A 16182-nucleotide genomic window follows, 5' to 3' on the forward strand; every position below is an offset into this window, starting at 1 on the left:
GTATCAGTACCATGTGTTGTCATAAAAGGAATTTGGTAGGAGTCCTTCATTCCCTATTTTTTCAAATAATTTGTATAGTATTGGAGTTAATTGTTCTTTAAATGTTTGGTAGAATTCACTTGTAAATCTATCTAGTCCCGGGGAATTTTTCTTAGGGAGTTGATTAATAGCTTCTTCTATTTTTTTTTTTTTTTTCTTCTAAAATGGGACTATTTAAGTAATTCATTTCCTCTTCTGTTAATCTGGACAATCTATATTTTTGTATATATTCCTCCATTTCACTTAGGTTGTCAAATTTATTGGCATAAAGTTGGGTAAAATAACTCCTAATTATTGCTCTAATTTTCTCTTCATTGGTGGAAAGTTCTCCCTTTTCATTTTTGAGACTAACAATTTGATTTTCCTCTTTCCTTTTTCTAATCAAATTAACTAAAGTTTTATCTATTTTGCTGGTTTTTTCATAACACCAATTTAGTTTTATTTATTAATTCAATAGTGTTTTTATTTTCAATTTTGTTAATCTCTTCTTTCATTTTTAAAATTTCAAGTTTGGCATTTGATTGGAGGTTTTTAATTTGTTCTTTTTCTAGTTTTAGTTACAAGCTCAATTCATTGATTTTCTCTTTCTCTATTTTATGCAAGTAAGCATCTAGAGATATAAAATTTCCCCTTATTAGTGTTTTGGCTGCATCCCACAGATTTTGGTATGTTGTCTCATTATTGTCATTTTCTGGGATGAAATTATTGTGTCTATGATTTGCTGTTTCACCCATTCATTCTTTAGGATGTTAATTAGGATAGTAATTCCAATTACTTTTTGGTCTATTTTCCTCTGGCCTTTTATTGAATGTAATTTTTATTGTATTGTGGCCTGAAAAAAATGCATTTACTATTTTTGCCTTTCTGCTTTTGATTTTGAGATCTTTATGTCCTAATATATGGTCAATTTTTGTACAGGTTCCATGAACTGCCGTAAAGAAAGTGTACTTCTTTCTGTCTCCAATTTTCTCCAAAGATCTATCATACCTAATTTTTCTAGTATTCTATTTATCTCTTTAACTTCTTTCTTATTTATTTTGTGGTTTGATTTATCTAGTTCTGAGATAGCAAGGTTGAGATCCCCCATTAGTACAGTTATGCTGTCTATTTCTTCTTGTAGCTCTCAACTTCTCCTTTAGGAATTTAGATGCCATATCATTTGTTGCATATATGTTTAGTGTTGATATTGCTTCATTATCTATGGTACCCTTTAGCAAGATATAGTTTCTTTCCTTATCTGTTTTAATTAGATCAATTTTTTGCTTTTGCTTGAACTGATAAGGATTGCTACCCTTGCTTTTTTTATTTCACCTGAATCATAATAGATTCTGCTCCAGCCTTTTACCAGCTCTTTAACTCTGTATGTATCACTCTGCTTTAAATGCTTTTTGTAAGCAACATATTGTAGGATTCTGTCTTTTAATCCAGTTTGCTATCTGCTTCCACTTTAAGGGAAGGTTTCCCCCCATCCACATTTATGATTAAAACTACTAATTCTGTATTTCCTGCCATCTTATTAACCCCAAATTATACTTTTCTCTTTCTTTTTCCCCTTTCTCTCCTGCCCAGTATTTTACTTATGAGCACTACTTGCCTCAAATAGCCCTACCCCTTTTGAGACCCTTCCCCTTTCTTAGACCTTTCCCTTACTATTTCTATTTTTCCTTCTATTTAGCCTACCCCTTCCTTTTTCCCCTTTCCCCTCCCACTTTTCTATAAGGTGAGAGAAGTTTCTCAGTGAAACCAAATATGTTTAATATTTTCTTTTTGAGCCAAATCTGATGAGAGTAAGATTCACACAATTTTCATCCCCCTTCCTTTTTTCCCTCAATCATAATAGGTTTTCTTTCCATCTTCCTGAGATACAATTTCCCTCATTTCACCTCCATTTTCCCCTTTTTCCAGTACAATTCCCTTTCCACTTCTAGTTTCTTTTTTATAACAGTAAAATCAAATTATAGATGCACTCTCCATATTAACCCATAACACAGACACAATGCTAAAGTGTCCCTTTCTTTTTTAACTTTTTATGCTTCTCTTTTATCTTTATGCTTCTCTTGAGTTCTATATTTGGAGGTCAAATTTTCTGTTCAGGTCTGGTCTTTTCATTAGAAATAAATTGAATTCACCTGTTTCACTGAATGTCCATCTTCTTCCCTGAAAGAAAATGTTCAGTTTCTAGGGGTAATTTATTCTTGGCTGCATTCCAAGTTCCTTTGTCCTTCAGAATGTCATATTCCAATTTTTTAAGGTGGAAGCTGCTAGGTCCTGGGTAATCCTTATTGTGTTCCTCAGTATTTGATTTTTTTTTTTGATAGTTCTGAAATTTAATCATGATATTCCTTGGAATTTTAATTTTGGGGTCTCTTTCAGGAGGTATTTGGTGAATCCTTTCAATGGCTATTTTACCTTCTGATTCTATGACATCTGAGCAGTTCTCTTTGATGATTTCCTGAAAAATGGTACCTAGGCTCTTTTTTTCATTAATGTTTTCTGGAAGTCTCATACTCCTTAGATTGTGTCTCCTAGATCTCTTTTCTACCTCAGTTGTTTTCCCAATTAGGTATTTTACAATTTTTTCCTATGTTTTCTTTTTTTTTTTTTTTTTTTTTTTTTTGGTTTTGCTTGATTGATTCTTGATATCTCATTAAGTCATTCAATTCCATTTGTTCAGTTCTTCATTTACTTTTTTAAAATTTATTTTTGTATTTGTCCAATTGAGTTTTTAAATGAGTTGTTTTGTTGTATGGAATTTTTTTCCATTTCATAAATTCTGTTTTTCAGTAAGTTTTTTTTTTTCATTTTATCTATCTTTTAAAGAGTTATATGCCTTTTCCAAACCCTCTCACAAAGTTTTCATTTCCTTTTCCCATTTTTCTTCCAGCTCTCTTTTCAGATCCTTTTTAATTTCTTCTAGGAGAGCCTTTGTGTGGGGACCAATTTGTCATTTGGAGGTGTTTTGCTTTTATTCTCCTCAGGGTTTGAAATAATTTCTTTCACCATAAAAACTGTCTATGATCTGAGTGCTCTTTGCTTTTTTTACTCAAAAAAAAAAAAGTTAGGGTCTTCTTTTAGGGGAAGTTTATGCTGACTCACTCCTGGTGCTGGGTGGGCGAGGCCAGGAACCATGAGATTCTGGTGTTTTGGGGTTCACTATTTATCTTTTATGTTAATGTTGAATGTTTTCTAACTTCTCTGGTGATCTACTGGTTTGTAGACAGAGCAGAGTAATGAATACTGCTGTAGATTCTCTGTCACTCAAAGTTCCCGGTGCTGCGGGTCTGCAATGCTGCACTGGTATCTGTGCTCAGTCTGCTTGTGCTAGGCTGGCCTGCCTCCCCCCATGCTGGACTGAAACAGACCTTTTCTGGTGATCTTTTAAATTATCTTCTGCTGGTAATTTGTTGCATTCCCAATATTAGTGATTCTGCCGTCCAATACTAATTCAGAGGCTGGATTTGTGAATTAGTCTGAGGGTTGTGAGAGAAGGTCAGAAAGAAGTGTGTGTTCTTTCTTCCATCTTGACTCTGCCCCTTCTTTTTATTCTTTTGTGATATCCATTAAATTTTAAAATTACAATTGTACCAGACATGGTAATCATATAGTAAATAATTTTGATTAAATAAAGCATCTAATAGAATCTTATTGAATTTACATCTTATCTCAATAAAAAAAACATTTTTTTTTGGTTTCCATTAGCATCTAGAACCAACCTAAAATTATTCCCTCTCCCCAACTTAGGCTATTTGGACTATGTTACCATTTTTCTTAAGGGAATCACAGTTGTATGGCAAATTAACAAGTTAACAGCTTATACTGTGATTCTGTGGTCTAAAAAGGCCCTTTAAATCTGCCCCTAGAAGTAAAATTATGAAAGGTTTGTCTTTCCCCACCATTCCCTCCTTTAAAGAATAAAAAACTCTCACAATAGTGGAGTTGGAGGAAAAGTTGATATAAGCTGTGTGGTTTACCAAGTTATCCATGCATCCTTTTGCTTTAACTAGTGGACACAAGAAAATATACATATTTGAGTCAACTGTAGGAACTGATAAGGAGTAATTTGTTTTATAAGACACTATAGCAGAATTAGATAACATACTTAGGAACAGGCTTCAGTTGCACCCATTGGATGGCATGGATAATATGAAATAATTGCTTACTGGTGATTGCTCTTCATAACTTAATCCTCTCCTACCTTTCTAGTCTTCTTACATCTTACTCTTTGATCCAGTGACACTAGCTCTTTAACAAGCTACTTCAGCTCTTACTTCCAGGCACTGACTCTGGCTAGCTCCCATGCCTGGAAGGCTCTCCCACCTTCATGCTGAATATTGACCTCCCTGACTTCCTTTAAGTCTTAATTAATATCCCACCTTCTACAGAAAACCTTCCTAACTTCTCTTAATTCCTGTTATCTTTTAACTATTTCCTAATTATCCTGTGTATATATATAGGTATATATATACCTATATCTATACATATATAGATATATATATAGATATAGATATAGGTATATATATACCTATATATAGAGATATATATATATATATATATATATATATTTGTATATATGCTGTCTCTCCCATTAGATTGTAAGCTCCTTGAAGTCAGGGACTTTTGTATCCTTAGCACTTGGTGTCTGGTACATGGAAGGTACTTAAAAAATGTTAATTGATTGGATCAGCCTATATCTCATTGTGCCTCTTCATTTTGCTTTGTATTCCCTGTGATCTGGGAAGTAGAGACAAACCACATCTTTGGTTCAAATTGCCACACTAGTTCTCACTCTGTAAAGCTGTACTGCTCTCTACTTCCAGGCCTCTCTTTTCAGTCAGTAGGCAGCTAGGAGGAAGTGTTGTTCCCTCTATTTTTTTTATTCTTTCTTTCCTTTTATTCCCACCCCAATCTCAGGCCTTGAGATACCTCCTTGCTTCAGGATGTGAGTGAAAAATTCTAAATTTCATCCTTGTAGTCTATACCAGTCTAAATCATTCTTTGGCCCTCAAGAGGAAGCTTCATAAGTGCTTAAAACAAATTCTTTACTAGAGATTGTTAGGGGTCATGGCCTAACACTCGAGTGGAACAGGCCTTATGTGACCAGCACTGCCTGTCTACCTGAAATGTTGAAGACTGTGAGCAATGAGGGGCAAGATCCAGGGTGGTGTGAGACTCCATTTATTACAAAGACTGCAGCTCCTTTTATCATCTTGGTGCTTGTTTCTAGTTACTACTTCATATGTAATCACAGCGTAGCCTATAGTAGATACATGATTCTCTACAGGAAGCTACACGTAGATATGATGTGAACATTCCTTTCCTAATAAGGATATTCAAGGTACTCCCCTCTAAGGTCTGGCACACCTCTCCTGGGAACTGCCACGTTGTTCCTTAGGATGGGACTCCCTTCCTCCCAGTGCCATCTTGTTCACCCTTACAAGGCTACACTCATATTACCTGAGCCGTGCCCTGTTCCATGTCCAAGGCTGGCGGGGGGTTGGCAGGCCCTCTTACAAGAGACTAAAAGGTTTTTTTTTCATCCTGAGAAATAAAAGACAACATATATAGTATAACATAAGCTTCTTCAGTTGAATGTAAACTCCTTGAAAACAGGGAAGGTTTCAACTGCTATCTGTATCTTTAGGGCCTAGCCGAGTCTTCATGCACATAGTAGAACTGGATTATTGTTATTGAATGTTTATTGAACCAAACTGAATAAAAATCTGGGGACTAGGAAATCTTGAGCCTTAGTCACCTCATCTATAAAATGAAGGGATCATTCAAAAAGAATCATAAATCTGGTCTTATTTTTCCCCAGTTCTTTTCCTTTGCTTCTCCATGCCTACCATACCAATTCTTCTCTCATTTCTATATCTATCAAAGCTACCTATCTTTCAGGATCTAATTGAAAAACTACTTATATAGTAGCCTACATGCAGCTACTCTCTGATCATCTCAGTGCCATTCTAAGAAAAGGCAATATACATGCCACCATTCATTGTTTTGCATATTTATCTATTAACATATTCAACCCCCCCATATATATGTATATATATGTATATACACATCTGTGTATATATACAAACACATATTTATATATTAATGTATATATGGGGAAGTATGTATATGTCTAATCTTATTAGATTGTAGGCTCAAGAAGGGCAGGAGTTATTTTATAGTTTTTGGATCCTATGCTGTCCTTAGTTGTAACCTTGCACATAAAAGACAATAAATATTTCTCAAAGTAATGAAATTCATGCTTATCATTAGTAGTGGTTTTGAAGTTGACAAGTATCCTCCCTTAAGTTTTCCAGGTAGTCCTTAATTCCACGCAAAGGAAGTAAATAGGAGCAGGAGAGATGAAATTTAGGATTCCTAAACTCAAGGATTCTATGAGCCAGAACTCTGTACTTGAAACAAAGATTCTTACAAGGTGCTAACTCAGTGGAATTGATGACAATGATTATCTTGTTTAGCATGGTGATTAACAGTTCTCTAGTTCAGTACATGTACTTAGTACTTAATATAGTTCTACATGATTGACACCTATTCTACAAGATTCACATATAACAATGATGTAATTATAATAGAGCAGGGGTTCTCAAACTATGGCCTATAGGCCAGATACAGCCTGCTGAGGACGTTTATGCAGCCCACTGGGTTATGGCAAATGGGCTGAGGGGTGGAGACAGAGTAAGTTTTTGTTTTTACTATAGTACGGCCCTCCAACAGTCTGAGGTACAGTGAACTGGCCCCCTATTTAAAAAGTTTGAGGACCACTGTAATAGAGCATATAAGCTGGGACAAACTCAGACAGATTCATTCATTCCATCTCACACCACCATGGTGACAGGACTGTCTTCTTTCATTTCTCCACTGAGACCAAGGCCCATCTGAGCCAGAGACATTCCATCTTTGGTCAGGCTCCTTGTGGCTCTCCTGAGAGACTGGTTCAGACTCAGAGGGGCTGGGAGACAGACTCAAAAGGGACAGGGTCAGACTTGGAGGGGACTCAGAGACAGACTTGGAGAAGACAGAGGGCTAGAGGCTGGAACACAAGCCCTCAGACTAATAAAGATTTCAAGACAGAGACCGTGGTGGTGATCCTCCTGCCTCCCCCACAGAAACCAAGACATATTCCAGAGGACCTCAAGAAAGCTAGCTCAGGCCCCAGGCAAGGAAACTAGACTGTGAAGTAGATAATAAAGAATTTGGACTTTAACACCTGGCTATTCTCATGATGATTATTCTGCTAAAATGAAAGCTGGTCCAGAGACCTCTAGAAAACCAACCAGAACACTACAAAGGGTAATAATCCCCATATCAAGTATTTTAAGAAGCCCTATTAGCTGTACTAAAAAAGGGCACAAGATGTCCACACCAACTCTGTATTTTTATCAAGTACCATTCATATGCCACATACTAGCTTAAATTGTAGTTAGTTGCCAAAGCAAGAATCTCATAGTTAGAAGGGCTTTACCTCTCCAAAAAGATTATAAATATATTGGGAGCAGAGCTGTTTTAGATTTTTTTCCTTCTCTGCTAAGCTTAATATGGCACTTCGTACATAGCAGAGTAGAAATCATTTGCTCCTCATTCCTATTAACAATTGAAGCAAACAGGTTTGGGGGGTTTAAACATAAAGATTAAATGGCTAATGTTTTGCTAATTTAACATTAATCTGAAAAGTAATTTCTTTTGGTGCTCCTGGCTATCTTTGCTATTTGTGCAGAATAGCCATGGCAAAGTAACAAGTTTTCACATCCAGTTCCAACTTTAGCTTGAATAACTAATATTCAACAAGCCTTTTATGTACTTGCTATGTGCTAAGCACAACAAAGAATGGTAAAAACAAAACAAAACACAGTCCCTGCCCCTCAAACAGTTCATATTTTAGTGGGGGGCAAAGCTAGATATCATAGTTGGAACAGATGGTCTGTAGTCAATGAATGTATTCCTCAAAATTGAGCTAAATGGATCCAGTATTATTGTGTCACTGGGAAAGAGAAAAAGAAAGAAGGGGAATTAGGGAAATAAGGAGTTGAAGGAGATGGATATAAGGAAAGAAAAAATGGATAGAGGGGGAAATTTTTAAACAGAGCCTAGATGCCCACTTATTGAGCTATTGTAGAGATGTTTATTGTTTGCATATTCCTTGGATTATAATAATGGAATCATGGATCTTAGAACTAGAAAAAACCTCAGGATATCAGCTAATCTAACCCTCTGCCTTAAAGTATTATTCTTATTTAACTGATGAAACAATTGAAGCAAAGAAAGGGTAAGTCATTTGTTCAAGGAAGAGCAGCTAGTAAATTGCAGAGCATTAATGCATAAACTATAACTGGAAGGAACTTCTGTGATCTTTTATTGCCTTTTGTCTTCACTAAGAGAAATGAACACCACTGAAAGTCACTAGATAGACTCAGAGTTTGCTCACCAAACACAAGAATACTCATTCAATAATACTGAAATATTTACTCAAATGTAAGGTTATATGTACAGTGGCTGTATAATACAGAAATATGTTTGCTCAAGAAAGGCACAAATAGACATCTGCTCTGTGATCTGGCCCACCCTGTTTTCATGGGAGATTACAATTTCCTCTTTTAAAAGAATGAGAAGGATCTTGCCTTCACCCCTAGTTGTTTAGTAGGAAGGGACTGGAAAGATCCAGGATAATTCTGATAGTCTCCTATATCCTCATTTCCAAGAATAGTATCAGCATATATTGGATTTAACATATATTTTTAACATATTTAACATGTATTGGACTATCTGCCATCTAAGGGAGGGGATGAGGGGAAGGAGGGGAAAATTTGGAACAGAAGGTTTTGCCAGGGTCAATGTAGAAAAATTATCCATGCATATGTTTTGTAAATAAAAAGCTATAATAATGATAATAATAGCTCCACCTAGATAAACCACTTTATCTGATTCTCTAGAGCGGTCTCTCACAGAGGCAGGGTTGAAGAAAATTTTCTCCTTCAAAGAGCTTCAAGTGCTTTATCTTATGGCTCATTCCTAAAATCAGAGAGAGAGAAAGAGAAAGAGTTTTGGAGTTCCCCTCATCATCATTACCAATTTAACTCCTTCCTACCCAGTGATGGTTACACAAAAGAAAAGATGTCGATGAATAGCTAGTATTTTTCTTTATCAATATAATACACAAAATTAAAAGGATTCTTTGTCTGCAAGTGAAAGATCTCAGGTCAACAAAGGAAAGAGATCTCACCAAGGAGAGTCTTCTAAACACTTTCTAGTGTTTTAAGCAATGGGAATGAAGGCTCATGATAAGAGATCAGCTTCATGTCTGTGGCTCCAGGGAGGTTTCCAAAATGCCTTTAAAAAGTCCAAACGACTGTTGCCACAGTCAGGACAGACTTCTTTCTCTTGAATGCCTTCAAAAACATTTAAGTGTGCCAATTTACTAGAGTGCCATTATTCATAAGAGTTTCTCAGCCAATCAACAGTCACAACCCTTTCAGTGTCCTATCAGCACTTAGTGCTAGAAGGCTGTTTCAGGAACTCCAGGCTTGCCTAGTTATGGGTTAGAAAAAAAATGTGACCACTATGCTGAATACTGATGAGGAGTAAACTGAGGTTCTTAACAGAGATGGGTCAGTTCCTTTTCTCTCTCTCTCCTTCCTTCCCCAAAGTAACCAAGGGCTGGTTCAGCAGCAAAGGAATTTGCTACTTAATGCTGTATGGAAACATAGTCTTTATTGATTAGAATGGAAACACCGGAGAGCCGGTAGGGAAAATGGCTGCAAGGTACAAGGCCCATTTTGCAAAGAATAGATTTTTGAGGACTCTGTTTTATACAAGAGCACAATCATTCAGATGCAGTGATGTAAGGAGGTTCCAGAGAGTGATGTAAATAAGATAAGGATTCTCTTGTTATCTTTTGGGGACAGACAGAAGTCTCTTCCCAAAAAAGAATTTCCTGCTGGCATTTGGTCTATCTGAGCAGATTAGAATGGGGGCTGTAAAACCCCAGCCAGCTCAGATAGCCCAAACTAGTTTGACCAGATCTTGTATCAAAGGTCCAAGTCACAAAGGAAGTTGAAGATCAAACAAGGAATATCAAGGGGCTACCGCCCGCATCAAATACTATGCTGGACAATGAGTTAGGTAAAAGACAAAATGACATGGTCCCTGACTTTAAGGAGTTTGTATTATGGTAGAAATTTTTAGTATTTTGTGATTATAAAGATTTTTTTCCCTCAACAGTATCTGTTATTCTTCTGATAGTCACATCAGAGAAGATGCTAGAGAATGTGCAATTATAGATGACATATGAAGATCATTCCAGCTCAAGGACTTTGAGATTCTAAGTTTCAAGATTCAATGAAGCAAAATCTGGAGCGAATATATGTGATAAATGTGGGAAAGAGATGAAAGAAGAATGGGGTGAACAGAATCAAGGAAAAAGAAAGGATAGGGAGAAAACTGATAATCATGCACTAACCTTGCTCAAAACCCTTCAGTGGTTCTCTTCCTCCAGGATCAAACACATATTCTTCTGCCTGGATTTTATGCCTAGTTACCCTTCTTTCAAATAATTTTCCTACAGATGCTCACTCATTGGACTTCTAAGTGTTCTCCCAAATTCAGCATTCTATCTCATGTTTCTGCACATCTGCCCCATGCAGTTTGGTCCTCATTTTTGCTCAACTTCCCTACTCTTCTTTAAAGTTCAGGTCAGGTGAGCCCTTCTTTCCTAATACCCTTCCCAGTTATTAGTGCTCCTTCACCCCTCAATTTACTTTGCATTTATTTATTCGAGTATAGATAATATCTATCTCCCCAGCTGAATATAATCTTGAAGAAATGCTTGGTTTTGTCTTTGCAAACCTGGTACTTGGACAACGTTTTTGCATTTCTTTGTGTCTTAGAGCTTAGCTTGGCACATAGTAGGCACTTTAAAAAAGCTTATCAGCTTAATGATTACTGTTTACTATAGTTGGGTAGCAATATACCTTGGCCTGGAGTCACAAAGACTTTAGTAGCTGGCCGACCCTGGGTAAGTCACTTAACCCTGTTTGCCTACGTTTCCTCATTTATAAAATGAGTTGGAGAAGGAAATGGAAAACCATTCCAGTGTCTCTGCCAGGAAGAGTAAGACATGATTAAAGAATAGAGTTGAGGAGAGAAATGGGAAGGTGAGACTAGACTACGAAAAACACCGTTTCAACCTCAGTAAGATGAAAGCTTTGGGGTGTGGCAGTTTGTACTTTTTGGACTCGGAAGGAGTTTCAAAACATCTCCAATTCTCTTCTTTCTGACAAACACCCAAATCCCCACTTTACAGAGAAGAAAAAGACTTTTAAAGAGAACTCCGCCTCCTAATCTAAATACAAAAAGAACGCGGAATATTGAACCCAATCTCTAAAACAGTTTGCGCCAGCACAAGACTTCACCGAAGAGAATAAGGGGGTGGGACCCGGAAGGAGGGGCTGTATCCCCCTACTCTTTGCCCCCAAGCCAAGGATCGCCTTCGAACCGGGCCGGGCGGGGCGTTCGCCCGCCTCAATGAAGGCGGGATTTCCGGCCTCCTTGATGGAACGGCTTCCGGCAGAGGCCGGAAGCCCTCATTTACGGCGGTCTCAGGGACAGCCGGACGCCCGGGACAGGAAGGTGAGATCCGGGAGCTTCCCGGGGAATCCAGGATGTCCGGTCCCTTCAGCTCTGGCCGCGGGGGCTTTTACCCACTTTCCCTCCGCCGGGCGCGGCGCGGCGTGGGACTTCTTGGGAGGGCGCATCGCTATCGCGAGGAAGCGGCGGCTCAGTCCCGTATCCGGGGCTGGTTGCCGGGCTTCGGAAGAAGGACGGGGAGCGAGATCGAGAGCTATCCCGGGGATGCGGTGGAAGGCTCCGGGGCGTGGCCGGGCGGGGGCGGGGCCAGTGCCTTGGAGGGTCCACATGACTTGAGGGCTTGGTCACGCTTCTGTTAATCACCTCTAGCTCTTACCCCGTGTACCTGGACCCTCTGAGACCAGTTCCTGGGGCTTCGTCCTGATGCCATACATGTTTGCCTGCCTCCTTTCGTCTGGGCAGAAAGTAGTAATTGAGGGAAGTTTGAGGAAACTAGGGCTGTTACTTTCTTTTGAGGTCAGTTCCGAAGAGGATTTCGGGTTTTTTGTGGTCGCCTCCTCTGAAATGCCAAAACACCCCAAGTATTCTGAGCTAATTATAACTCTTGCCGTGGGAAAAGGAAGGATGGGAGCTCTGTAAGTGTTTTTAAGAGTTACAGTGTTTAACTTTAGGTTTCCTGGAGTTGGTTTGAGTAGTGTGTTAAAACTTTTTTCAGGAGAACATTTAAAGCCCTAGATCTGTGCCAAAATGAAAATATTTGAACAACTAAAAGGTGAAACGCTCCTCAGGAGGCTAGCTTGATTCCAGTTTTCAACTAGAGGTACATACTTGAACTATATTTTGGGTTTTTTTTTAAAGCATCTCATTTTTAACAGGATGACATTTTATTTACAACTGGGATTGTCAGCTATTTAAGTATGAAAGTGAATAATCAATATACTGGTGCTAGACTATTTTTTGCTTAATGACTTACATGACTTAAATTTCTTGATGATTTTTGAAAGCTGTGTTAAATATGTATTTTATAAATCTTAGAATAAAAGTGCTCCATTTTGAAGCTAGTAAGATTAATAGAGCTATTGTAATCTCTACAGCATTTAAAATATATTTATTCTTTCATTTTAAGGCACAGAGCATGGAGAATGATGAACTTCCGCCAGAGGATGGGATGGATTGGAGTGGGGCTGTATCTATTAGCAAGTGCAGCTGCAATTTACTATGTTTTTGAAATCAATGAAACTTATAACAGACTTGCATTGGAACATATTCAGCAACATCCAAAAGAGCCACAAGAAGGAACTACATGGACACATTCCTTGAAAGCACGACTACTTTCTCTGCCTTTTTGGCTATGGACAATTATTTTTCTAATCCCATACTTACAGATGTTTTTGTTCCTTTATTCTTGCACAAGAGCTGACCCAAAAACTGTGGGCTATTGTATCATTCCTATATGCCTGGCAATTATTTGCAATCGACACCAAACTTTTGTCAAAGCTTCTAATCAGATCAGCAGATTACAACTGATTGATACATAAAATGAACACCTTTCTTAAAAAACTGCAAATACTGTATCAAGTTTAATCACAAGACTGAGTTTTCAAGTTTACAGAGGAAGTTGTGGTTGGGCTGAGCCTTTCTTTTTGAAATGTGACAAAGGGCAATTTTTTTAAAATGTATTTTTAGATAATGGTATACAGTGCTGCAATCATGTTGACTTCAACTAAGGATGTTAGATTTTCTTTGGAAGCAAGATCATGTCATTCCACCTAGAGCTTCTAAAGGACATAGATCTGGACTCTGATTTTGTTTTATTGTGCTAGGAAATAATGATTCAGAAATCTTTCCTTTTGGCAAAAATGAATAGATATGGACACTTCCTTTGTAATAAATGTAAAAAGTTCCTAACATGACTATAAAATTTAAATTTTGCATAAATATGTGGTTTCCTTCTCTTTAAATTTTACAAACTTCACAAAGATTTATCTTGTTGCATACAGGTAAACAGTTCTATCTACTTTCTAGAGACTTATGAAGAATGGTGCATAGAGTATTAAGTTATATTGATTTATGTAGAATTTGTTCTGCCTGCTATAAGAAAGATAACTTTAGGATTCTATTACTGGTGGTTCTTAATGACTTAGTTGAGGGAATAGTTGGGAAAAGTTTTAAATTCTGTAAGTTGCAGGGAAAGTATAAAAATTTTTCTCCTCCTTACCTCAATGAAGAAAAATGTCTTCTGGAAATCTAACAAAAGCATTGAATCATTAAGTTATTCGGTCACAATCTTTCTACCTTCTCTACTTCTGTATGGAAGCGATTACTTCAAGAACTACTGTTTTCATATTTGATAACTATCAGAATTTTTTGGTTTTACTATCTTTAATAACAGACTAAAATTTTACACTGCATTTAGGATTTTGCTAAGTACTTGAGCAATAGAAGTATATTTCAATATCTAAGAATGGAAATTGTGGTAGATCTTTCTTAAATTAGAAGTAAAATGAAAAAATTACTTAGGTCAATATCAAGTTTGCATAGAGTGGAGAGTGCTGGATCTACTTTCAGAGCTGGCTTTGTGAAACTTTCATTTGGAAGACTGGACAGGCATTTTGCCTCATGCCCATGATTTTAATGTTTATTCACCAAATTGTAGTTTGCAGATTGGCAAACTATGAAAGTATGACCAAATAGGCTATTGAAATATAAGCACTTGCTGGTCAGTTTGCAAACCTCTAATCCATTAATTTGACTAATAGTTGCCAAAAATTTTAGTTTTCAGTTTTTGAGATAGGTTGCTTTGATCTGCTGAAGAGATTTGATAAAAATCTTATCACAGAGTGGAAAATTTTGAAAAACAAAATTCCAGCAGTTAGCTGGCCTTAAAAGATTAATCCTATGATTTGCAGCAGTCATCTGGAATATTAATTTCATAAAATGAAGCAAATATTTTTTTAAAAATACATCAATGTAAGCCCTTAAGAAAGTCTAATTGGAGATAATAATTACATACATAAAACATGACATTGTATGTTAAATAATATATAAATGGTAGAAAAAAGTACTATGGGAATTTAGGGAGGGGAGTGCCCTAATTACTGCCTAGAAGATATTGCTTTGATTTTAAACAAGTATGGTCACATCCCTTATTCCTGCTTATAAACCATGACCAGGTCATTTATGACTACTGTAGTCATGGAATGAATAAATACCTAATATGTGAAATACTTTCAAAGACTTTTAGCACTTGCAATCACATAAACTATCTTCAACATGTCCAAATCATGTCTCTAGTCAGTAACTAGATTTTTCTAATTAAAAAACTTTTGCCAAATGGGCTCGAATCCTGAATTTTAGAGTTTAGGGTTTAATTGCAGAACTTTAAAAGTTTAGAACATTTTCAAGTGATCAAAAAGAATAATATCATCTAATGAAATAGTTCTCTTATTGTTTGTTTTAATTTATAGTGTTTCTGTTAAAAGTTCTTCCTGGATTCCTTCATGTGCCACTTACCATTTATTCTCAAACTCCAACATAAGATGTAGTGGAAAGAAGATTATATTCAGATTGAAAAGATTGGTGATTGAATCCTGGCTCTATTATTTATCAGTTGTCCATTAATTCTAGTAGCTTCTTTGTTTTGCCCTTCATAATTTGCCTTGAGTATAATCGTATTCATTCCAGATAAGTGTAAAATTGAGGAAATTTTAAAAAGATTTCTGGCTCTATTTTTGCAGGCTTTAGAAAACTGCTGGACAAGCTATCAGGTAAACAACTTAACCTCTCTAGATTGTTTCCTCATTTGTGAAAGAGGATTGTATTACACATCTAAGGCTCCTGCTATTCTATGATTATAAAAACCTGCAAGTAGATCAAGATGACCAAGTAATTCTTCACTTTGTATGTTCTTTTAGACATATTGTATAGCAAATTTTAATTTACTGGATTTAATTTTGGGTCATGCTTCTGAATAGTTTTAAATTATTTCCACATACTTAATGCTTTAAAAATAAAATAATTTAATTGAGAACAAGAGATCGGATAAGTGTACCTTGTCTTAGGAAAACCTTTTTGTAATGCTTTCCTGGTAGTTTGCTTCATCTTATTGTCACTAAACCTATTTGCTCATTTTAACAAATTTCAGCAGCCCTGGAAGGCAATTTAAAAAATTAAGTAGTCTGTCTTAGTATAGTATAGTAGAAACTCATTTATCATAGATGAGAGAGGTTATTTCTAAGGCTATTTCAGCAGATATTAAGCATTAAACCAAGTTCAGGTCAACATTAAAAATAAGATTTAATGAATTTGTCATCCTGATTCTTTTAGATCTTGGCCTTCTGAAATTCCCATTATTGATATGCAAAATTATGAATAGTGTGCATCCTAGCTTTATTTATTTATTTATTTTTGAGTTCAGAATTTGGGTGTCCTTGGAACTGTACACATCAAGCCTGCTAAACTACAAAATAGATCAGAATGAGTAGATGAACTAGAGTTGAAGTTTCTAGCTGCCCCAAAGTTTCTAATATTCGTGGAGCATAAAATGAT

The 16182-nt window shown here is 36.6% G+C and overlaps 1 protein-coding gene across 5 annotated transcripts; it reads left to right on the top strand.

Moving 5' to 3' along the window:
• The first annotated feature begins 11586 nt into the window (after positions 1-11586).
• Positions 11587-13574, top strand: LYSET (lysosomal enzyme trafficking factor). Of its 5 annotated transcripts, none has more exons than XM_074289664.1 (3): positions 11627-11676; positions 12350-12454; positions 12761-13574. In XM_074289664.1, the coding sequence occupies exon 3, from the start codon at positions 12777-12779 to the stop codon at positions 13170-13172; it is 396 nt and encodes a 131-aa protein (XP_074145765.1). In that variant the 5' UTR covers positions 11627-11676; positions 12350-12454; positions 12761-12776; the 3' UTR covers positions 13173-13574. The 5 variants fall into 5 exon arrangements, with proteins under 5 accessions (XP_074145766.1, XP_074145765.1, XP_074145761.1 ...); XM_074289663.1 differs by lacking the exon at positions 11627-11676 and adding an exon at positions 12138-12269; XM_074289665.1 differs by lacking the exon at positions 12350-12454 and having other exon boundaries at positions 11587-11676.
• The last annotated feature ends 2608 nt before the right edge of the window (positions 13575-16182 follow it).

Source organism: Sminthopsis crassicaudata, chromosome 2, assembly GCF_048593235.1.
Source record: "Sminthopsis crassicaudata isolate SCR6 chromosome 2, ASM4859323v1, whole genome shotgun sequence".
NCBI classification, from domain to species: Eukaryota; Metazoa; Chordata; class Mammalia; order Dasyuromorphia; family Dasyuridae; genus Sminthopsis; species Sminthopsis crassicaudata.

What these genes read in the sequence shown, in the direction of transcription:
- LYSET (XM_074289660.1), top strand. Translation starts at nt 12,058, where the DNA reads ATGCCATACATGTTTGCCTGCCTCCTTTCGTCTGGGCAGAAAGTAGTA. An exon ending in AAAGGAAGGATGGGAGCTCT is followed by an intron (nt 12,270 to 12,760) that starts GTAAGTGTTTTT and finishes TTTCATTTTAAG; the next exon opens with GCACAGAGCATGGAGAATGA.